This window comes from Galeopterus variegatus, unplaced genomic scaffold (assembly GCF_000696425.1).
Source record: "Galeopterus variegatus unplaced genomic scaffold, G_variegatus-3.0.2 Scaffold10313, whole genome shotgun sequence".
Taxonomy (NCBI): Eukaryota; Metazoa; Chordata; class Mammalia; order Dermoptera; family Cynocephalidae; genus Galeopterus; species Galeopterus variegatus.
The window spans coordinates 12,353-35,275 of NW_007736424.1; the positions used below are offsets into that span (position 1 = coordinate 12,353).

General features: G+C 51.0%; 1 protein-coding gene across 2 annotated transcripts in view; it reads left to right on the forward strand.

Annotated features, from left to right (window-relative positions):
• The window catches only part of CHRDL2 (chordin-like 2), a 31,494-nt gene continuing 8,571 nt past the window's right edge, over positions 1-22,923 (forward strand). Inside the window, exons 1-6 of one of the 2 annotated variants that reach the window (XM_008594181.1) lie at positions 1-495; positions 11,009-11,121; positions 15,064-15,157; positions 17,309-17,451; positions 19,794-19,887; positions 21,755-21,810. In XM_008594181.1, the coding sequence (XP_008592403.1) occupies positions 414-495; positions 11,009-11,121; positions 15,064-15,157; positions 17,309-17,451; positions 19,794-19,887; positions 21,755-21,810 (582 nt within the window). In that variant the 5' untranslated portion in view covers positions 1-413. The remainder of the gene's footprint in view (positions 496-11,008; positions 11,122-15,063; positions 15,158-17,308; positions 17,452-19,793; positions 19,888-21,754; positions 21,811-22,923) is intronic. The other variant, XM_008594180.1, reaches the window with a different exon arrangement.

The following is a 22,923-nucleotide window of genomic DNA, read 5'->3' on the forward strand; positions in this document are numbered from 1 at the left end:
AGCAGGGGGCGCCGGCCGCCTCTAGCCCGCGCGCCCGGAGCACCCGCTGGTCCCGCGCGCGTCGCCCGGCGCTGCGCGCTCTGCAGACCCGGGTCCTCTCCCCTGTTTGGTCTCCTCCTCTCACTCTCACCTTCTCCCGTTCTTTGACTGCTGTTCTCTCCTGCCGGACCTTCCTGCATCTCTCCATCTCTCTCCACCTTTCTCTAATTCCCACCTTAGACCTCCCTCTCTGTCCGCCTTTTCTCCTCCTCGCTCCTGCTCGAGCCTTCTCTAACTCTCCTCCAGCAGCAGCCCTCCCTGGGTCTGCAGAGTGACTTGTGCCCCTGTGCCTCAGTGTCCTTCCCGTCTCACTTTCTCCCTCCTCTCCTCCCGGCTCAGCGCCGGGCGGCCTGACCCTGGGGGAAGGAAGAAGGATGGTTCCCGAGGTGAGGGTCATCTCCTCCTTGCTGGGACTCGCGCTGCTCTGGTTCCCTTTGGACTCCCACGCTCGAGCCCGTAAGTAGAGGGGGAGGCTAGGTGGGCAGAGGAGGGATGCGGGAGCCCTGGGATGTGCGAGAAAGTACCAGACCTGGGTCCCCAAGCTATCCTGACGGCCATCCGGGTAGCACCTGTGCCGGGAGGGGTGGAGACTCCTCTGCGGACCAGTGTGAGCTGGTGAATCGAGGGGACCAGAGGAATTTGGCAAGACTCCGAGCTGAGGGGCTGCTGCATGGATCTGAGGACAGGGGGACTGAGGGCGGGGAGGGGGGAAGGAGAGGGCGTGCAGGTCACTGTGCTTTGGGGAGGGCACTTAATATTTCTAGGAGAGAGTCAGGTATGTTTGGCTGCAGGTAAGGGGTGTGACGAAGACGAAAAGGCTATTGCGTTTGGAAAGAGCCCTTGGAAAGAAATAAGAGCTAACTAGATAACCTTCCCGTTCCCTTATCTCTTTTGATCCTCATAACACTCCAATGAGATGAGTATTATCATTTGCATTTTACAGATGAGAAAACTTAGGCCGAGCAAAGAGAAGGAATTTGCTCAAATTTACGGAGCTAGTAAGCCATCCAAAGCCAGAACTTTCTAACTCCAAATCCTACACTTATTTCCCTGCCCTGCAGTGTCTGAAGGAACCCTGGTTTGGAGTTGTGAGACTCTGGGAGGCAGCAGGGCACAGTGAGATAGGCCAGGGTCTTCATCATCCCAGCCCTGTTAAATACCAGCTGGTGGGAGGCAGGCATAGAGGGCACCTCTCTGAGCCTCAGTTTCCTAATCTATAAAATGGGAATAAAAATCCTAAGACTGTTGTGAGGTCAAATTAGAGAACATAGGAAAGCATCTAGCACAGGCTGGTGCATGGTAGCTTCTCAAAAAATGTTAGTTCCCTAGTTCATTCTTTTCCACTTAGACACAGTGTAATCTTGAACAGGTTGTATACTCTCTCTGAACCTGTTTTCTTACTGTTTCCAGAATAGGCTTGTGGACACCCTCTCCCTCCCCTGCCAATCTCTTAGAATGCTGTGAGTATGGGAAATCAAACCAAAGATTCTCTTATTGAGAGAGAAGGAGCATACTTCAAATCCTGAAATACCTGAAAAAGAAACCAAGGCCAAGGAGGGGCAGTGGCTTGCTCCAGGTCATGCAGGGCACAGCCTGGGAATAAGACCTCAGTTTTCCAGCTTCCAGCCTGGTGCTCCTTTGTCTCCACAGCTCAGCTCCCCCATCCATGCCTTTCCTTTGCACGTGACTTTTTGGAGCTGGTGGTGCTGGATTTTGTTTCAGTCTTGCCTCTGCTTGTGAGGGCAGGCTGCGTGTCTGCTGGCAGCCTGAGTCCTTAGGAACAAGTAATGGAAAGACCTCAGTGTTGGGTTCAAGTCCTGACTCTGCCTCTTATAGCCATGTGACTTTTCATGAGTCACAACTTCTCTGAGCCTCAATTTCTCCATCTGCCTAAGAGAGATACTAACCTGGAACCTGAAGAGTTCTTGGGAGGATTAAAGGTGGTGATGTGTTAAAATGCCCAGCACAGTGCAGAGTATCAGCAAATGTCTCCCTTGGCTCCTTGGACCCCCCAGAGTTTCCTTCTAACACCTGCCTGTTTCCTAAAAGAGACTGAGTACAGGATGCCCTCCATGCCTGCCTCCCTTCTATTTAGCACCTCGTTCTTAGCCTGCAAAGTTTTTCTCCAGATATCGTTGCCCTTGATGCAGCTTGGAAAATGTCCAAGAATCAGACCATTGTGCAGGATTGCTCCTATCCTCCCCACACCCCTCTTCTTTGCCTCCCATATCTTGTCAGACCTCACAGCCTTGCTTAACTAACACTTCTTCCAGCAAACTCTTCCTGGTGGCCTGATCCACTCTGATTTCCCCTCCTCCATACCTACACTGGCCTTTGGGTCTATACCTCTCACTAGGTTCTGCCAGTATCTCTCCTACAGGCTTGTAAATATAGAGCTCTTGACATGTGAGAAAAAAGACATGGAGCCAACTCACTGAGTTAAGGTGAGGTGGACTGGCATTCAGGGGGGAGTGTTAAGATTCTAGGATGTCAGAGCTGGAAGAGCCTTCAAAAGTCACCTGCTTCTACTCATCAGTTTATCTATTCTTATAGTTAAACTGAAGGTCAGAAAGGGGGAGTGACTTGCCCAAGGTCACACAGCAAATTTATTAAAGAAAAGAACAGACCTGGATCCTAGTCCCTGATTTGTCACTTACTGGCTGTGTGAAATAGGACAAATCACTACCCTTCTCTGAGCCTCATTTGGTCTAGTGCTGACAATCTATGAATCTAGAAACAACCCTGTAGTCATTTGCCAGGATCCTATTTGAAGGTCTCTTATGAAGGGCCTCATCTTAATTTAAGTGAGATCTCAAGCCTGTTGTGGGTAAGGAATCTCCTGGTGGCATCTTAGGTGCTTCCAGAAGTGATGCCAACTGATGGAAATTCTCAAGTCTGTTTGGTGTCAGAGCCCTGAGGGAGCCAAGCCCTGCAGAATGAATGTCAAGGGCCTGTGAGCACGGGTGGCAGCTTGCTCTTCAGTTAAATTACAAGGCTATTCATGCAAAGGTTATCCTATCTTTGGCTCTATTTCCATCCATAGATTGAGCCCTGATCCCAATCAAGGTTGAATTTAACTGCAGCCACAGACTCAGCTATAACTCTTCGGCCCTGACCACAGATTGAACCCAACTCCACCCCCAGGCTAGAGCCTTTACCCAGGCTGGTCACTGACCTGGTTACTGACCAGTACTGACCTAAGCCCCAGGCTGAGCTACACACGTGTATGATGTTGGCTACTCTGGGCACTCATCCCCTCGGTGGGGTGAGAAGCTGACTAGTTTCTTTCCTCCCTCTGCAGTGCTCTTTTCCCTGTGTCAGCTCCTCTCCTTCGTGCTCTTCCCTGGCTGATCGTCCCTGTTAGATGTCTTCCATGCTTCTGCTTTCTCTTCCCTCCCTCCCTCCAATCTTGCTTTCAGGAGAGTCAGTTGACAAGTAAAAACATCGATCCCTCTATTCTTTTCTGCAAGGGTTCTGTATATATTATGAAAATTGAAGCTTTTGTTCCCAGGTGATGGAATCCCAGATGCCAGAAGCAGGCATGGGGCAGGAAGGGAGCTCCCACGGTGTGATGTGGTACTGAGGGCAAACCTGGCGTGAGAAGGTCAAATCTCTAGCCCTGGCTCTGCCACCAATCCAAACATGACCCAGGGCAATTTGCCTTTCTCTGCCCCTGTTTTCCCACCTATAAAGAATGATCTCTGAGGACCATTCTAGCTTTAACAGCCCACGATTCTAAGTCTATAGGATTCATAGATGTTGTTGCCTTGATTCTGAGTCCACTGCAACCTTTGGAAAAGGGATTTGGGGGAGTGTGTGTACTCCTGCCCTGCCAGGGAGGAGTGGACAGACAGACCCTCAGACACCAGAAAAAAGTGCCTGGAGGGCCTGGGGCAGTGGATGTATTCAGAGACCCACCAGTGGAGATCCTACCCTACTGTTCATCTTAGTTGCACCCCCATCCACCTGTCCAGATGTGCATGAGAGGGTGGGGACCACCTGGGAAAGGACTGAAATCCAGCTCCAGGCAGGCCCGCTCTGGGTCTGACTAGGGTGTTCTGCACCTCCTCTTTCCCACCAGTAGAGGTCTCTGCCTCACTCACTGGCTTGCAGGCTGCTGAGCTGGAGCCTGGCAACAGCTGCACTGTTGCTCCAGCTGTTGCACCTGTTCAAGGACTGGACTCTCAAGTTCCCCCAGCCGCCGGCCATGGCGCCGGGTCTGGGAGAGGGACCTTGAATCCCTTGGACTCCGTAAGAAAAGGACTGGCATGAGAGTGGTGCCCCTCGGAGATGCAGTGCAGAGATCATTTCAGGCAAGGACTGGACTCTCAAGTTCCCCCAGCCGCCGGCCATGGCGCCGGGTCTGGGAGAGGGACCTTGAATCCCTTGGACTCCCAAAGAAAAGGACTGGCATGAGAGTGGTGCCCCTCGGAGATGCAGTGCAGAGATCATTTCAGGCATCCCCCTGCCTCTGGGCAGGAGCCCATCCTAGAGAAGGCTCTTCCACAGCCTTCTTCTCTTACCTATTGTACTCAGGAGTTCTTCCTTAATGTCTCACCTGAGTCCTTTTGTTTGCAAGTTGAAGCCATTTCTTCTAGTCGTGTCCCTTATGGGATGGGTGTCACTATAGGCATCCTCTCCAGCTCTGAAGACTGGCATTGGAGTTTATGCTGGCATGAAACAGTGATATTAGGCAAGTCCTGGGATTCACTTTCCACATTTGTAAAATGAGGGAATTGGATGTCATCTCTGAGTCCCTAACTTTCTAAGATTTTTGAGTGTAAGTGTATATGTCCAAGGCAGAGCAGAATGTAAGCAATTCCATCCCTGCCCGCTGCCCCTTGACAGGTAACAAAACTGCCTTTCCTGGCTTGACAATTCTTTCCTTTGACACCCTTCTGTGCTCCTGTACATCTGTCATGTGCCAGATAAAAGCAGTCAGGTTCAGAGAAGTGTGGTCCCTTTCCCTAGATTGCACAGCTGAGCAACTGAGGAGCTGAGGTTTTTCCTTTGATTCCCTTCAGAGAGGCCTCCTCCGTCGGGTGCCAGAGCCCAGAGCAGAGCTTATGTCTCAGAGGGGAGCAAGTTTGTTTGTGTGAAGAGGGGACTATAAATAAATAGAGAAAGTATGGCTGTGTGGGCGGGAGGAAAGAGATGTAAACGTCCTCACATTCCTGAGCAGCCTGGCTCACTCAGGTTTCCTGAGTTCTTGCTGGCTGGGGACGAGCCAGCCACAATTCCAGACTTCTCTCCTCTCACCTCAGCCCCTCCTAGTGCCATTTTCACAGCCTTATCCAGCCTCCCCTCCAGGCCAGAAGCTTCTTTCTGGTTGTCTTTTCTTCTTCCTATTGCAAGATTTCCCAACCACACTACCTGTCCTAACTCACCCCATACAAGACCTTTATCATAGCATGAGAGTTTCAAGTCAGACTGTGGGATGAACTTGGATGTGGACAGTTTGGAGATTTTGACTTGCACCTGAAGATCATGGAATCATTGCTCATCCTCTTAGCTATACAAGACCTTTATCATAGCATGAGAGTTTCAAGTCAGACTGTGGGATGAACTTGGATGGGGACAGTTTGGAGATTTTGACTTGCACCTGAAGATCATGGAATCATTGCTCATCCTCTTAGCTACCCTACGCTCCTGACCTTTTTGTACATGGTGTTATTTGGTTTGGCAGGTAGTTTGGGAGTTCAGATGATGGGGAGCTGGAAAGGGAGGTAAAAGGCTCATTCCTGTTAGGTGGCAAGGTAGAAGTGCTGAGAGGGATTTGGCTCTCCTCTCATATAATGAAGTTCTCTTTTTGTTAGAGAAAGAGGTTTCCAGGATTAAGGACCGTCGATCAGCTTCTCTTCCAGAAACTCTCCCTCTCCATTAACCCCATTCTTTCGTTGTTCATTCATTTATCAAGCATCAACTCTGTACGCTCTGCGCTGAGCACAAAATTTAATGAGATCTGGTCCTTGCTCTCTTTTTATGTATGACTTTTTTTGTGTGTGTGTGGTAGCTGGTCAATATGGGGATCCAAACCTTTGATCTTGGTTTTATCAGCACCATGCTCTACCAAATGAGCTAACCGTCCAGCTCCTGGTCCTTGCTCTCAAGAAGCTCACAGTTTAGTTAAGAAGATCTCAGTTAACAAGTACTTCCAACCCATTGTGATGAGAATTATAATAGAAGACTGAACTCAGTTCCGAAGGAGAGGCCAGTGGCCTGGACGGTTGGAGTGGCTGCACGGAAAGGGGGAATCTAAGTCAGCTTTTGAAGATGAGAAGGAGTTGGTCAAACACTGGAGATGGGGAATGACATTCCAGGTGGAGCATGTGGGAAGGCACAGAAGTGTGAAGGAGCCTGATGTTGTGGAAAAGAGAGAAATTCAGCAAGAGGAGATGAGACTGAAAACACAGCCACCACAAAGAGTTTTGCTGGAAAAGCTGGCAGGAGCCAGCTCATGACAGGCTCAGGGTGGCATGATAACATTTGCAGTCCGTCTGGTAAACATTGCTGCCCTGTATCCAGAATTGACTAAGTCCAATCACTTTAAGTCTGTTAAGATAGGTTAAGAGCTTTGGCTGTGGCCTATACAAGTGGACACTTCCTGCAGGAAGGGGAGCTAGCATCTAGCACACCCAGCCACCTCAGTGTCCAGCACGTACCATGTTCACTCCCACCTCTGTGCCTTTGCATGTAGCTCCCATTGCCTGAGAAGCCCTTTTCCTCCTGCACCTTAACTCCTCCAAGATCCAGCTCAGGCATCTTCTCAGGGAAGCCTTTCCTGAAGACCCCATGCTCACACTGTCTTAGCATTTGTCAAACTGTAGGTGTTATATCTATCTGTCTTCTTCATTAGGCTGTGAGCTCCTTGAGTGCAGGGACTGTGTTTTATTTACATTATGTTCCAGGCCTCCAAGCTCTCCAGGGCCTTCGTGAGCCTCTGCCTCTCTCTCTAGCCTGATCTCTTGCCTCTCCCTCATGCCTTCCCATTCTCTCCTCCAACCCTCTAAACCACTTCGATCTCTGTGTCCCACTCTGAGGTGGTATTAAGGGAAACTTAACTAGCTTGTGATAGGGCTAGAAGAGTGCAGGGAGCCACAGCAAATAGGTTGATGTGGTTGTAAGTGAGACTTGGGGGCTTTGACTGTGGTGGGTACTATGATGTTCATGCCCCAAATAGGTGCCTGGGGGCTGCTACATAGAACACTGGGAGTAAAAGAAAAACCATGAGAAACAGACTGTTAAGAAAGTTTGGGGTCAGCATCCAGATTTCATTTTTGTTTTTAGCTACTATTTAGTTGAGCATCTAACATGTGTCAGGCACTAGGCATATTACACATGTGATTTAATTCTACCATAACCTCAAGAGGTAGAGATTATTTCTAGTCCCATTTAACAGATGTGGAAACAGAGGCCTGGAATGGTTAAGCAACTTGTCTAAACTCAGGCTGCAAATAAAAGCCAAATCCATGACTTGAACCCTGGCCTATTTGACTCCAGAAAGTCCCTGAGAAAAGGCATGCTTGGCCCTCACCCTGGGGAGAGAGACGTGGCACAAGGGGGCGGGATAAGAAATGGTGGTGGGATGGGAGAGAAAGCAGAGCAGGCCCAGGGCCAGGGTAGGAGTGGGAAGGCCACAGAGGACCAAAGGTCATGTATGGGAAGGGGGGGAGATGTGAGAGACAAACTCCGCCTCCTTCACAATGTCACTCAGGATTAGCCCTCCTGGCTCCCTAAACCTCATCCCAATCCACCTTGGAGCTTCAAGAGCCTGGGATGTATAAGGCCATCAACACATCCAAGAATCATGGAATTTTGGCATGATCAAATCTTAGAACCACATCATATAATTCTAAAAACTTTGTGTTCTAATGAAATGTGGGCTCTTAGAATCATGGAGTTCTCAAATCTTGAATCTTAGCAACCTAGAACTTTGACGACTTAGAATCTTGAAATCATGTGTTCATAAACTATCTAAGCAGAAAACCTTTCAAGATCATAGTTTACCTCTCCCTTTATTTTGCAGATGGGAAACTGAGGCTCAGGGAAAGGAATAGTTTTCCTGAATGTCACACAGTAAATGTGTGGCTTAAAGAGCTAGAGCTCCTTCCACCAGCCATGTGTAAGAACTGGGTCTAGTGCCAAGGCTGCTGGAACCCTGCCATCTGACAGTTCTCTTCCCACCTGGTTTTGGCATGGCCTTGGGCCCTCACCTGCCTAGAGAAAGAAGTAGCTCCAGGCAATGCCACCCTTCCTTCTGCCTCTCACCTTAGAGGGCATGGCAGGGTGGAGATTGCGGCCACAGAAGGCCTCCTGCCAGTCCCCCCGTATTCCCAGCCTCTGCCAGGTCAATTGGTGGGAGAAGGGGCCTCCTGGCCTAGGCATTGGCTGAGACACTCTGTCTTCATGCTCTGAGCAGGCAGTGAGGTAGACAGGGTGCCAGTTGGCACAAGGGCAGAGGCTACAGGGCTGCCTCAAGAAAGGTAGGACAGGGTTTCTTCAGCAGCAGGCTGAGACCTAGGGTGGTGGCAATGTTGCAACCACCTCCTCCCTGGTAGGGGAGGGGACTGAGGAAGAAAGACATTATTCACTCCTTGGAGAGTTGGGCTGGCTTTGACCAGCACTCTGGCTGGGCCTGTGTCCCACCCTCCCTGCCAGTGGAGGCTGAGAGATAAACACAGCTCATTTGATACGGGCCAGCCGGGCCTTGCTGGCTTGCTGGGAATAGGATCTGCTGTTTGATCACCCTCTCCAGTTTGGGGGGCTCGGGATGGGGTGAAGAGGTAGAGACTAACCAACGTGTTCTTATGGTCCTCAGTGGCCCTGGAAGTACACACTGAAGGCATTACAACAACAGCCTCAAATCTTTGTCCTGGGAGGTCCAGGAGAGCAGAGCAGGAGCAGAATGAGGAGCCAGAGGGAGGCCAGTTTTAGCTTCTTACAAGGAGAACTTCCTAGTGGTTAGGAATGGCCCATGAGCTCCTGTTCCTTGGAGGTGTGTGCCAGGGGCTGTGCTCCATCCCACCCCCCAATGTTGAGAGAGAATTCCTACCATGTGTGTAAGCCCCCAGCCCCCACTCCAACTAGTCTGCTTTCCATGCTCTGCGATTCTGAGTTTAAAAGTCTAAGAGAATGTGATTTAGAAAGTGTGAGAGCCTATGTTTCCAAAATGCTTGACTCTAGAAGGTGGGAAAGAGGAGGCATGAAAGGCAGCTTCTGGATTTTGGACCAATAGGGGTCTAGGAGAAAAAATAGGGAGTGGGGAATGGTGGCTGGTGGGGCAGAGAGATAAGAAAGAAGTTGGTCTTTAGGTCCTGGGACTGGGTAAAAAGCCATAGGCGATGAGGTGAATTTGAAGGAGCTCTGCCTTGGAACCAGGATCCCTGGGTTCAGATCACTAGCCAGATGGCTTTAGGCAAGTTATTTAGTCTCTGTAAGCCTTAGTTTTCTCATCATAAGGCTGCTGCAAGGTGGATATTATCACCTATTCCAGATGATAATGTCCATTCTGTAGTGTCTTTGTGATGATTACCATAATTATCATAATAGTAGCATTTTTTCAATTAAGTGTCAGGAACTAGGCTCAGTAAGCATTTTACAAGAATTATCCAATTTAAGTCTCAAAACAGTAATGTTAATGAGATAATTAAGTAACTTCTATAAAGAGTTCAGCACAGAGAAAATAGCCAATAAATGTTGGTTCCTTTCTCCATATTTCAATCTGATTTAATTCAACAAACCTTTGCTGGCACTTAGCTTGTAGCTTGTGCTGGGCCTCCCAGTTCCTCCCAAAAAGAGCTCAGGCAGTGGAGAGTTTTCCCATAGGAATGACAGCATCCCTTCTGGACTATAAATAAAGACCACCAGGCCCCTCTGTGGAGGATGGTTGTAGGGTCAGGGAAGGAGGCAGAGGGCTTGGGCTGCAGTGGCGAGTGGGTGAGAGGTGAGGGCAGGGAAGGATTGATCAGCCAGGAGAGGGGAGAGAGCGGTGGAGCCTTCAGGAAAACAGCCTTGCAGGAGAGATATCTAATCTGCCTAACAAAACATACGGTTCTGATCATTCTTAGAAGCATTCATCTCCATATTGACAGCTGATACACAGATTACAAAAAAATCAATTGGCATGCCAATTACAAATCACAGTAGTAGCAACCACCATCTTTAAGGATATGTAAAGTCAGTTTTCTAACAACCTTTCCATCGTGGCTCACTGAGTTATAGGGACATAGCACAGTATAAAAGCAGGAAAGTGACTGAGTGGCTTTGTTCAAAAGCTAGGTCACAGGACCCAGAGAAGTCACATACACACGTGTGTGTGTGTGTGTGTGTGTGTGTGTGTGTGTGTGTGTGTGTGTGTGTACGTGTAAGAAGACAGGGCTAAATGGATCACAGAGCTTCCTCCATGTCTGAGCTTTCAGAGACACGTGTGTGTGTGTGTGTGTGTGTGTGTAGATGGGGAAGGGAGATGGCAGAGGAAGGGAGGGAGGGAAGAGTGTGGTGATGTACTAAATAAAAAAATAAGCAAAATGGGACAAAGAAGAAGAAAACAAGTGTGATTATGAGGGAAGAAGGAACACACTGAGTTGACGTGTGGCCTTAGCAGTGTAATTTATCCCCTCTGGGCCTCATATTATTCGTCTAATCATAATAACTGACATTTATACCACAATATAAATCCGTAAGGCATTTTCACTGCTTGATCCCCTAACTGCCCTGTGAGATAAGTGTTAAGGCTCAGAGAGGGGCAGTGACATACCCACATGACACAGAAAGTGTGTGATCAAGCAGAAATGCAAACTCAGACATCCTGGCCCCCTGACTAGGAGAGCATGCCCAGCTGTGCAGCAGATTCTCTTTCTCCTGAGTGGTCTATGTGAGATCCTTCCTAGAGCCAGAATGAAGGAAGAATGAGACAGGGTCTTTGGGCTGGAGCCTCCTGGGACTAACATAGCCCCGGCTGGTTTGCCAGGCCCAGACATGTTCTGCCTTTTCCATGGGAAGAGATATTCCCCCGGCGAGAGCTGGCACCCCTACTTGGAGCCACAAGGCCTGATGTACTGCCTGCGCTGTACCTGCTCTGAGGTAGGTTCCTCTGGTCACCTGGCCATCTGCGTCAGGTATGTCTGGTCACCCCAGAGGGAGGGAAGACAGTCTGACTCTGGAGGTTCTGGGGCACTTTGGAACGAGGCCCCTAGAATCATGCTGTCAGCGGCAGCGAGGGACTTGGGGTAAGCCACTTCACCACTGAGTACTCAGAACATAGGAGCAGACAGCAACTGTGTGCCTCCTACAGATAAGCTGCACAACGGGTCAGTGGCTGGGCTGGGATGAAGAGCTGCGTCTCCCATCTCTTGTCCCAGCCTTCTTTCCACCTCGTGCTAGTGCCAGCTTCCCTGCCTTCATGCAGCCCAAGACAGAGCCTTTTGGACCCTACCTCCCACTCCTTCCTTTTCACATGCTGTTTCCCAGCCACCTCTCCTGCCCTGCCTGTGGATGTATTTATTCTCCCAACTCCACTGGCCCAAATACTTATTCTTCAGAGCTTTGCCCAAATGGGCCAATAACTCCCACCTGAAGTATTTTGTTTGTTTGTTTTTGGCGGCTGGCCTGTACGGGGATCTGAATCTTAGTGTTATAGGGCTGTGCTCTAACCAGCTGAGCTAACCGGCCAGCCTGGAAGTATTTTCTTCTTATGGGATCCCACGTACGTTTCTCTGTCTCTTTCTCCTGATCACTGTTGGCCAGGGTTCTGTGTCTGTCAGTAGTGCCCATACTAGACCAAGCCACTAACAACAGGTCCTTCTGAGCCCTCACTCATGCCCAGAATGATGCCCTGCCAGTGGCTAGACCAACTAGGGCAGAGACCACATCTGTGTTTCACCTCCATCTCCTGCCTCCCCAACCCAACCCAGCACTTCCACAGGGTCTTGTACAACCAACTGTGTAGAATAAATGAGATCCCCCATGTGGTCTAGAATTCTCAGGTAAGGCATGAGATTGAGGGGTGGAAGAGGAGGGAATTGTTTAGTGGATTGAAAACTCTTGGCTGTAGCTCAGCTGCCTGAGGCCCAGTCTGGATGTCCCCAGCTTTCCTTGTTTGGGTGCTGGTGCTTGCGGGGAGAAGGTAGCAAGCTACCAGCTGGAGCCAGCCCCTCAGCCCCTCTTTCCCTGCACAGAGCCAGGAGAGGGATGAAAAGGGTCTCTAAGAGCTTCCCTTGTTAAAAACAGAACCCTCAGGAGTTGAGAAGAGCTCCTGAGGAGACCCTGAGAGGTGGAGGAGGTGGTGAGCCAGCCTCTCTCCTGACTCTGACACAGGGGTCTCACTCCTCCTGGGGTCCTTCCCTCTGATTCCCCACTGCCTCTACCATGTTGGCCCCAGGTAGAAATGGGGACACAACCCCCCCACCATGTTTCCCTCCCCCCCATTTTGCTTAGCACACATGAGGCTAATCAGCCTTTTCCAAAAGAACTTTATGAAATATAGCCAGAGAACAGAAAGGAAACCATAACAGAAAATTCCAGACATATCATGTGGTTCAGTTGACAAAGTCCAAGTTTTGTGATCCGTTGCAGTTATTTCACTTCTCCTTCCCCAGAGTTCACACACACAGTTTTCTCAACCCAAAGGACTGTTGCTGATATCTCCAAAATATACCACTTCTCTCCAACCATCACCACCCCCCTAATCCAAACCACCTACATCCCCCTTCTGGGCTGCTACACAAGCCTCCTAGCAGGTCTCCCTGATCCCCCGTCTAACTCTGTCCTCCACGCAGCCCCTAGAATGATCTTTTCTGAATATAAAACTGATCGTGTCATTCTGCCCTTAAAGCACCCAGTAGACAAAAGCTTTTAACTGCACCTAAAGTGAAATTCAAATTGCCTGCTGGGTCTCTGCATGATCTGACTTCTGCCCGATTCTCCAGCTGCAGTCATACCTTCTCACTCCGCCGCAGCCACAGCGGCCTTCTGTCGGTTCCTCCAACACTTTAACCTCATCCCGTCTGCTTGTTTCCTCCACCTGGGATGTTCTTCCCCCAGATCTTCTCACAAATGGCTCCTTCTCATCTCCCTGTCCATAACATAAATGTTACCTCCTTATGAGGCCTTTCCTGACAACTGTTTCTAAAATAGTCTACCCGGTTAACTAAATCACATTACTCTGTTTTATTATTATCATAAATTTAACATCCAAAATTGTCTTGTTCCTACTTGTTTACTTTTTTATAGTCCATCTCCTGCTGCTAGGATGTAAGCTCCATGAGAACAGAAACCTTGTGAGTCTCCCTCACTGCTGTGTCCCCAGAGCTCAGAGAGGGCCTGGTACCCAGTAGACATGGAACAGATATTGAGTGATTGAAAGAGTCCACACCCCGGCCACCAGCAGCAGCTCAGCATAGTGGAAAGTGCATGGGCCCTAGCGACAGTGTTTACCTGCTGTGTGATCTTAGACAACTTAACCTCTGCTGCTCTTTTTGAAAGTGGGGATAATAGTATCTACCTCTAGGGCTATTGAGAAGATGAAGTGAGATAATCTGTTTATTGGTAACATAAGGCCCCTACTTAGTTGCCAATCAATAAGTGGTAGTTGTGACTTTCCTGGGAGGTTCCCTTTAGCTGCAAATGGCTGTACCACATGCCTCACCCCCACCCTTTCACTCCTCCCTGTCTCTGGCTTATTTCCTGCAGAGTGTTGCTGGTAATCTCCATACCTTGGCTCCTCCAAGGCCAGAATCAAGAAAGAAATTCTAATTCTTCAGGCCACACAGTCCCTTGCACTCCTCCCTAGTTTCTCATCTGAGGGCCTCAGTTTACCCTATAGACACTTATTAAGCACCCATGTATGACAGGCCAAGCTCAGAACAATTCTGTGGACTCCAGGATGCCCCTGAGCACTGATTAGTCCTTGCAATTAGCTCTGGCCATCTTGGAAGCAGTGACCCCAAGGGGCTAGGGCTGCTCTAGGGTCTTCCGTGGGATAAGAGGTGGTCTCTGGGAGAAGTGCTGTTAGGGAATGTGGGTAGGCAGAGGGCAGTGGGAAGGAACCAGGGGCAAGAGGGCTGGAAACAAACTTTGCCACCTTCAAAGTTTTAAACAAAGCTGGCTTCGTTCATCTGAGAGAGGCCATCCATCCCTCCTTCCCTTGCTCTCACTCATTCACTCACTCATTCATTCACTTAGACTTCAGCAGGCACAAACTCGCAGCAAGGCCCAGTGCTGACAATTCCCCTGGAATTTATGGCGTAATAGGTGAGACAGATGTAAATAGTTTGTCGCAATACAGTGCGGTGATGCTCGTAATGGAGGAAGAGCAAGCTGTGGGAAGGCTGAGGAGGGGCTGACAGACTCTGCCTGGCGAGCTGGGAAAACCTCCAGAAGGGGTGGTGGCCTCTCTCCCTGTTTCTGCTCATCTCTTTCTGTGTCTGTTCCTCTGCCCAATTCTCTCTCATTTGCTGTACCTGAAAAAGCTAAAGAACTTTGGGCCCTCCCTTCTCTGGTCCCAATTCCAAAGGCTTTGTCCAGGATTACCCAAACCTCCCAGAGGTTTAGGGAGTGGAATCGCAAAGCGCTGAGTCCTCTCTATATCAGGTTTGTAACCTTGTCCCTGCCCTGGTCACCTGCCCTAGATAGCTACAATGCTCTCTCAAACCCAAGGCTCAGGTCCAGAGTTAAATGAACAAAGCCCCAAATTAAAATAGTACAATCAAAGTACCAAGATCAGTGTCAAGATAACTCAAGGCTTTTACTTGTATTTCCCAAATACCATGAAGAGGGCATAACACCTGAGCAAACACGTGAACAGGTCTGCCCTCCTCCAGGGTGGGAGAGGGATGCGGATGAGTGGGCCTCGCAGGCAGGGGACAGGGAGGGACTGGGCACATTTGAGTTTATTGTTTGTAATCCCATCACAGGGTTAAAATAAGTACAGAGTTCTGCGGGAGGCATCGGGGTTTGGGGAGAGGATGGGTACAGGTGGGAGGCACTGGTTCTTTGGAGCTGTGCTGACCCCTGTGTCCCCTTCAGAATGCCCATGTGAGCTGTTACCGCCTCCATTGCCCACCTGTCCACTGCCCGCAGCCCGTGACAGAGCCACAGCAGTGCTGCCCCAGGTGTGTGGGTAAGTAGCCTCATGCCTCCCCTTGTGCCAGCCTCCCCACGCCCATGGACCCTTATCTCACTCCTGCTGCAGGAGGACAGGGGTGGTCTCTACCCATCAGAGGTGTTGAGACAAAGGTGCTCAGGGGAGGAAACATCTGGATCCCCAAGCATGGCTGGGGTGGCAGCAAAACGTCTTGTTCCTAAGTAGGTGTGCGTGGCAGAAGGAGGGAGAAATTGTGGAGAGCAGCTGAAGGAAACGGGGGCTTGCCTGATCTGCTCACTGGCTCAGTTGGGCCAGTCTCTCTCTGGCTGGCCATAGCTGGAGGGAGTAGACATGCTCTGGGAAGTGGCGTGAGTGACTTGGGCTGGAAGGCACCGTAGGAAGAGCACAACCCTGGGACTGAATGACCACAGGTGTTGGTACGTGTACTCTGGGATTCCTCCCAGCGCTGAGATTCAGGGACTCTATGTGTCCTGACACTAAATGTCTATGATTCCCTGATTTTAAGATTCTACGAGCCTCTGAGACTGGGATTGTAGGAAGTAGAGGTAAGAGAGAGGAGACGTGGTCTGAGAAGAAACTGGCATAACCAAGTAGGCAGTGAGGGCCAGCCAGGAGGAAGCCGGCTGAGACAGGGGCTGGGCGTGTTTAGCGGAGAATTGATGTTTAGAAGCATCAGGTGATTGGTAAAGAAGGGGCTCCAGCTTTCGGCCTTAGCCTCAGCTCTGGGCTCTAGAGGCTGGACTGTCTTGGTGAGCGGGGGTGGAAGATGTGTGGAAGGGGCTCATTTTCTGAGTGGGACCCTAGGCAGTGAGGGCCAGCCAGGAGGAAGCCGGCTGAGACGGGGGCTGGGCGTGTTGAGCGGAGAATTGATGTTTAGAAGCATCAGGTGATTGGTAAAGAAGGGGCTCCAGCTTTCGGCCTTAGCCTCAGCTCTGGGCTCTAGAGGCCAGACTGTCTTGGTGAGCGGGGGTGGAAGATGTGTGGAAGGGGCTCATTTTCTGAGTGGGACCCGGTAGGGATCTGACTGTGGCTCTGGCTTGGGTGGTGGAGATTCCTAGCTCTGGGTTCCCAGGGGAACAGAGGCTCTCCGCTTCGTCCTGCCCAGTGAGGGGCATCATGCCTCCCCCATGTCTGACGCTGACTCCAGGGGTCCTTACCTCTCCCTGCTCACTTTGGGATTTCCTCCTGCTCTTTGGCCCAGGCCCCTTCTTCCTCAACGCTCTCCACTCCCTCTTGCCTTCCGTCTCCTGCCCCTTTGCCTGCTGGGCTCTACTTGTTCAAGGCTCAGCTCAGCCACCAACCCCCTCAGGAAGCCTCCCCTGACCATCCCTACCCAGCTGAGCTAGGGGCTCCTCCTCTGTGTTGCCACAGCCTCTCTGCTTCCATCCTCCTGAGCCCTCACCATACAGTGGCATTGCTGTGGCCGTCTCTCTACCTGGTAGATTGTGAGTTTCTTGATGACAGGGGCTAAGGCTTTTTCGTCCCTCCATTCTCAATGCCTAGCATGGTGCTTGGTACAGAGAACGTGCTTAGTCAAGGTGTCTTGAATGGGCAAGTGGGTCCTCTCAGGACTCGAGGCTCAGCCCTCTACCCAGCAGGATGAAGACTGACTAACTGGCAGGTGATGGGGACGGGGCTCTGGTGACCAGCACCTGACAGGAGTTTATACCAAGCACAGAAACAGTCTAGAACATCCCAGCTGACTCCACTAGACTGTAGCTCCATGAGGGTGGTGACTGTTTTGTTCTCTGCTGCATCCCCAGCACCTAGAACAGAGCCTGGCACTAGGAGCTGCTCCATGAGCACTCGTTCGCTGTTGAATGAACTAACTCATGCTCACCTGGGGGGTGGGGGGGTGCTTGGTGGAGCTGAGGCTCCTGGCCTTTCCTTCTTGCTTGGCCAGGGCCAGACCAGACATGAGGGGCTGAAAGGCTGTGGTGGAAGACCACAGGAGGGAGTGACATGGTCAGATGTGCATATCAGCAGGACCTCTTGATTAGGTGATACAGAGAATGGCTGGGAAGGCTGAGACCAGAGCTCAGTTTAAATGCCAAGATGGGATAAAATGCAAAATCTTCAGTAAAGTAGCCTAGTTAATTCTAGCAAAGATCTTAGATCTACATGAAACCTCATTTTCTTCTTTCTCCCACTCCTTCCCATCTGCAGAACCTCATACCCCCTCTGGGCTCCGGGCTCCCCCAAAGTCCTGCCAGCACAACGGGACCATGTACCAACATGGAGAGATCTTCAGTGCCCATGAGCTGTTCCCCTCCCGCCTGCCCAACCAGTGTGTCCTCTGCAGCTGCACCGTAAGGACTTCTCTTTTCCTTAGCCCAAGACAGTGGTCTGTGCCTGCAAAGAGCACAGTAGTATGGTCTCGGGGGCATTGTTCCCCTTGGTCAAAGCAAAGTGAGAATGAAGGGGCTCAGGGGAAAAGTACATCTGGGGTTTCGAATGTCCTGCCCCTAGCGAGGTCAGGTGACTGTTCCCTGGGCTTCCACTCCAGAGCTGTTTCCCCCTGTAGATGTGCATTCCCTGAGGGGAGGGAACATACCCATTTCATTTCTGTATCCTGTGCTGCTCTCAGTCCGGGCCCTGGCACACAGAGGACATCTGTAATGATTGTTGAATCAAACAGTGAACAAGTGAATGATCAGTTATCAGTCCTAGAGCACAGAGACAGGCCAGACTGTTTGTAGTGAATGGAATTTAATCTGAAGCTGATTAAACTCCTCCTGCCTATGGTCAGAGTTGTGCCTAAAAACAGGCAGGGCTGACCCTGCTGTGCTATCAGGGGATAGAGACTGAAGCTAAGCAAGGCCTGATCTGGAAAGTCTTCACCCTCCTCTTTTTTGGGGGGGTGGCTCTAGGCATGGCCCTCCTACAGTTTTGCCAATATCTTTTGGCATGTCATCCATCAGGGGATAGAGACTGAAGCTAAGCAAGGCCTGATCTGGAAAGTCTTCACCCTCCTCTTTTTTCGGGGGGGTGGCTCTAGGCATGGCCCTCCTACAGTTTTGCCAATATCTTTTGGCATGTCATCCTTAACCATGGGTTGAGAAACTCATCTGTGAATTGACAGGAGAAACCCCTGCCCTCAGATCTCCTTACTACCTGATCATCAAATTTTTCTGGGCCTTAGTTCCTCTGAGTGTTTAAAGAAGTCTGACCAAGTGAACTCTAATGTTCTCCATAGACGAGGTGTCAGAAACCTGTTTTCAAGCTCTAGCTCTGCCCTGGTTCCCTGTGTGACCTTTAACAAGTCACCTGTCTCAGGCCTGCCTTTGCATCTTTTCAGTGAGAGGGTCCCATCAGTCTGAGGCTCTGACTCAAAGTGTCTGTGCTGCAGAGCAAACAATCTGCAAATAACGAGGAGTAACTACTTATAAATCAACCTAGTGAGCGATTACTTTTTGCAGGGCCTGAGCCTCTTGCAGTGGTCTAGTATATTGTATCATTAGGTTCATAGAAGTGTCTTGTTTATGTACAGTATCCAGACAACCCTAAGATATCACTATTCCTATTTTTCAGATGAGGAAACTGGGACTCAGTGCAGCTAAGTCACACAGCTAAGGTCACACAGCTAGCAAGTGGCAGAGCCAGAATTCAAACCCAGGGCCACATGACTCCAAAGTCCATGTTCTTTTCCCTGCATTGTGCCTGGATTAGGAGGGGGCTGTAGGAAGAGACAGAAATGATGGTGGTGAGATGGTGAGAACATTCTGTGATTCCTTTGTCCATTCTCCCTGGGTACTTGGGTCTCTCCTTTCTTGTCATCCCTGTTTATATGGGACTGGCTTGACCCCTGTCCTCATCTGTGGGATCAGAATCCCTACTTCTCAGGCTCTGCTCCCTCAGGAACAGGGAAAGGACTCAAGGTAACATCGCTTCCTGTCAGGCACTTTGTGCCTTGCGATTTAAAAAGGGTTTTCACAACCATTCCCTCACTGGGTCTTCACACCCCAGATGGGAGTGCCCGCATTTCACGGAGGAGGAATCTCAGGCCCAAAGAAGAGAGGTGTCTGACCAAAAGTCACTTGGCCTCCTGGCTCCCAGAAGGCCCTTCCCCCTGCAGTCTGCCTTTCACAGGTGGGTCCTGACGCTGGAGGGCAAGGGCTTTCAGTAAGAGCAAGATGAGCCCCAGGTGCCACCCACCGGTCCCCCTCCCTATGCTAGGCCCCTGTTCCAGGCCTGGGGAGAAGGACCTTGATTTCAGCAGGAACAGTCAGAAGACTGGGCTCTAGTCCATTCTGCCCCAGCTGTCTTTCTGATGTCAGATGCTCAGGCCCCTCTCCAGGCTCCCCTCCTCCCACTCACCAGGTTGCTGTGAGAGCCTGGGGAAAGACTGGCCGGCTAGCTTAGTTGGTTAGAGCACAGCCTTATAACACCAAGATCACAGGTTCAAATCCCTGTACCAGCCAGCTGCCAAAAACAAAAAGAGGAAAGAATATTACCTTCAGGGCCTGGAATGGGAGTGGAGACCCCTCCTCTGAGCTGGCAGGGCCTTGCCCAGGAGGCTCTGCTGCTCCCTCTCTGCCCCTCTCAGGGGAGATCTCCAGGCTACTTTCCCCCAGGGAAGGAGGCTCTCCTAGTCCCCAAGGCTGGTTCCTCACCAGAGCTCATTTCCCAGCCCATTTGCTCTGTCTGTCAGGAGGGCCAGATCTACTGCGGCCTCATGACCTGCCCTGAACCGGGCTGTCCCGCACCCCTCCCGCTGCCTGACTCCTGCTGCCAGGCCTGCAAAGGTGAGTCTGTGCCTTGATCTGGCAGTGCCCACCCCACGGACCTAGTCATGCACTGGTAGAGCCAGGAGGAACCTCAGGGGACACCCAGCATGTAGCAGACCACTCCTTCCTCCAGGGAGCAGGAAAGCAGAGCCTGTGGCAGAGGCTAACCAGCTGCTTATTTTTTATTGCAATCCCAGGGAGCAAGAATGAGGGAAAGGGGGAGTGACGCAGGGAAGCAGAGAGAAACAAGATGAGAATGTGTTCAGGAGCTGGCCTCTGCTTGATAACCAAGTGTGACCTATGGCTCTGAGTGGTAGTCTCTGCTTCTCAGAAAAGTCTGAGGGGGTAGAGGAAGAGGTAAAAATGTATCCACCAGCCACTAACTCCCATTGCTCCAAGGTTCACCCCAAGAGTGTTAGTTCTCTCACACTCCCCTGCTGTGCATGCATATACGAGAGCAGAAGGCAGGAGTGGGGTGGGAACATAGACAGGAGGTGCAGGCGTGAGGACAGGTGCTGTCAAGTTGCACTTGAGGGGAGCTGGCTGGAGCCTATGCAGAGCAGATGCTGCTGCAGTGCCTGCAACGAGGGGACAAAGTCCCCGCAATCATATAAGGCCAAGAGGATCAGAAGTAGCATATGAGAGGGGTCTAATGTGGGCAGGGATCATGTCTCTTCCTGTCTTCCTCCTAGCAGAGCTGGGCACAGGATTAGGCTCACCAGGGCTCAGAACATGTCTGTCAGGCAGAATCCAGGTAGAATCTCTGAATAAAACAGAGAGGCCAACGCATTGGCTAGTGTGGGGCAAACAGGACTGAGGAGAACAACGTGGTTGGACTGTTCCATGTGGGCTGGGATAGTCAAGGAAAGCTTCCTGCAGGAGGCAGCACTCAGGTAGGAAAGTGCTGCACAGCGGAAGATGTCACCAGATGTTGGTGTTTAAGAAGTGACACTGGGCCAAGAGTCAGGTGACTGCAGTTGAGTCGTGGTTGTTCCAGCTAACTCAACAAATTCCTTCCTCTCTCTGGGCCGAAGTGCTGCACAGCGGAAGATGTCACCAGATGTTGGTGTTTAAGAAGTGACACTGGGCCAAGAGTCAGTTGACTGCAGTTGAGTCGTGGTTGTTCCAGCTAACTCAACAAATTCCTTCCTCTCTCTGGGCCTCAGTTGTGCCGTGTGTACGCTGAGAGGCTGGCCTCGGTGATTTCTAACAGACAGTCTAATTCCAATGTTCTGGGCCATTGAAGTAGGACTGCTGGGTGGGAGCCAGTCTGTAGAGTGAGGCAAGGGCTAGGGAGAGAGAAGCCCACTCAGGGTTTTAGGAAACTGCAGGGCTCCAAAGGGCTTTGCATGCTGGTGCCCCAGGGGAATGGAGGCTGGAAGAGTCCTAAGGTGTTCAAGCTGAAGGAGAAGAGGGGCTGGAGAGGAGGGCCCTGGGAGTGTATGGTGTAAACCAAGGCCTGGTGACTTTAAGTGTGGCTGGGTAGAGTGTCTGCCCAGGAGACTGCAATTAAGCAGGCTGCAAGGATGGGATTCTGGGCCCTTGGGTCATCCATGATGGGCACCAAGGGGAATGGCCCAGTGTCCCAGAGAGGTGGTTTTAAGTAAGGACTGAACAAAATGATCTAGTCCAGCCAAGCAGTTCAGCATGGGGAAACTGAGGCAGCAACCCAGTGGTAGGGATTTTGTCAACCCGACAAGCATGAGGAGTCTATGGGAAGGGGGAATAAGTCCGTGCTGGGGCAAAGGAACCTGCCAGTGGGCTGGGGCTGCAGAAGTAGCACTGGGCCTGGGAGCGAGGCAGAGACTATAGGTGGAGGCCTCTGGGCTCTAGCCAGCAAGGCCGAGGAGCCTGAGGCTGACCCAGCTTCCCTTTGAGTTTTCAGATGGGGCAAGTGAAAAACCAGCTGAAGAGGACACCACACAGTCACACCATGGGATGGTGAGTGCTCAGCTTTATTGATAGGGTCTGGTGGGGGTGGGGGCTGGTATCCGGGGCCTAAATCTTCACAACTCTAGAGCAGGCAGTACCGTATTGCCCTCATTTCTCATGTGTCCCTGGGATCAGCTACATTAGCCCTCACCATATTCCAGCCCCTCTTCCTAGCCTCCCACCAGGATTCCCATCATGGCTGGTGGGCAAGAAGGGGCTAGGAGAAAACAGGTCACCATGCAGGGTAGGAACAGGCCCCAAACTTCCTCATTTCCATCTTGGAAAACTTTGACACTGTTCCATCCTTAAGGAGGCCTGTGTCCATCCTTAGCTCGGGCCCCCTCTGGAGAGCATATTCCCCTAAAATGGCCTCTGACTTGGACCAGCCTTCCGACCCAGTTCCTGGCATTCTGGTTCTTTGTCTGGGGTTTACCTCTCTGTTCCCCGCTCTATCTTGTCCCCTCTCAACTGTAGTCTACGATGGGCTTAACTGCCCAGCTCTCTCTGTCTAAGAGGAAAGAGATGGGAGAATGGGCTTACACACTGACTCAAGTCCCTGATCTGTCCTCTGTGCTATGTCTGCAGTGTGAGCAACTCAACCTGCTCTTTCAGCCTGAGTCCCTGGGAGCCTGGGGGAGTGGAAACGGGGCTCCACTTTTCAGAGATTCCCCAGGGATCTGAGCTCACAACTTCTGCCTTCTTCTCTGCCAGCTCATCCTGCCTTCCCAGGCTGGGCCTTCTCAGTGGGGGCCTGTGCCGCAGGACCTGATCTGTTCCGTCCCCTTTTCTGCCCATCCTCTCCCTAGGAGATAATGTGTAAGTGAAACCCACCCAGGTGTAGTTCCAGGCCCTGATCAGTCACTTATTGGCTCATTGGATGACTCGGGCAAGTTGCCATTTGGGGGTTGGGTTCTTCAATTCCTTCTTGGCTCTATTCCACTCGACAAGCATTTCCTATGTAGCTTCCTATGTGCCTGGGCCTAGGACAGTTTCCACTTTGGGAGCTCTTGTGGGCTCAGTCTCCAGACCATCAAAGAACTGATTCGGGGACTGTACAAGGCAGGAAAGGGCTGTAGAAGGAGGACTGTGAGTGACTCTGGTTCAGCAAGGGAGGTAACAGGC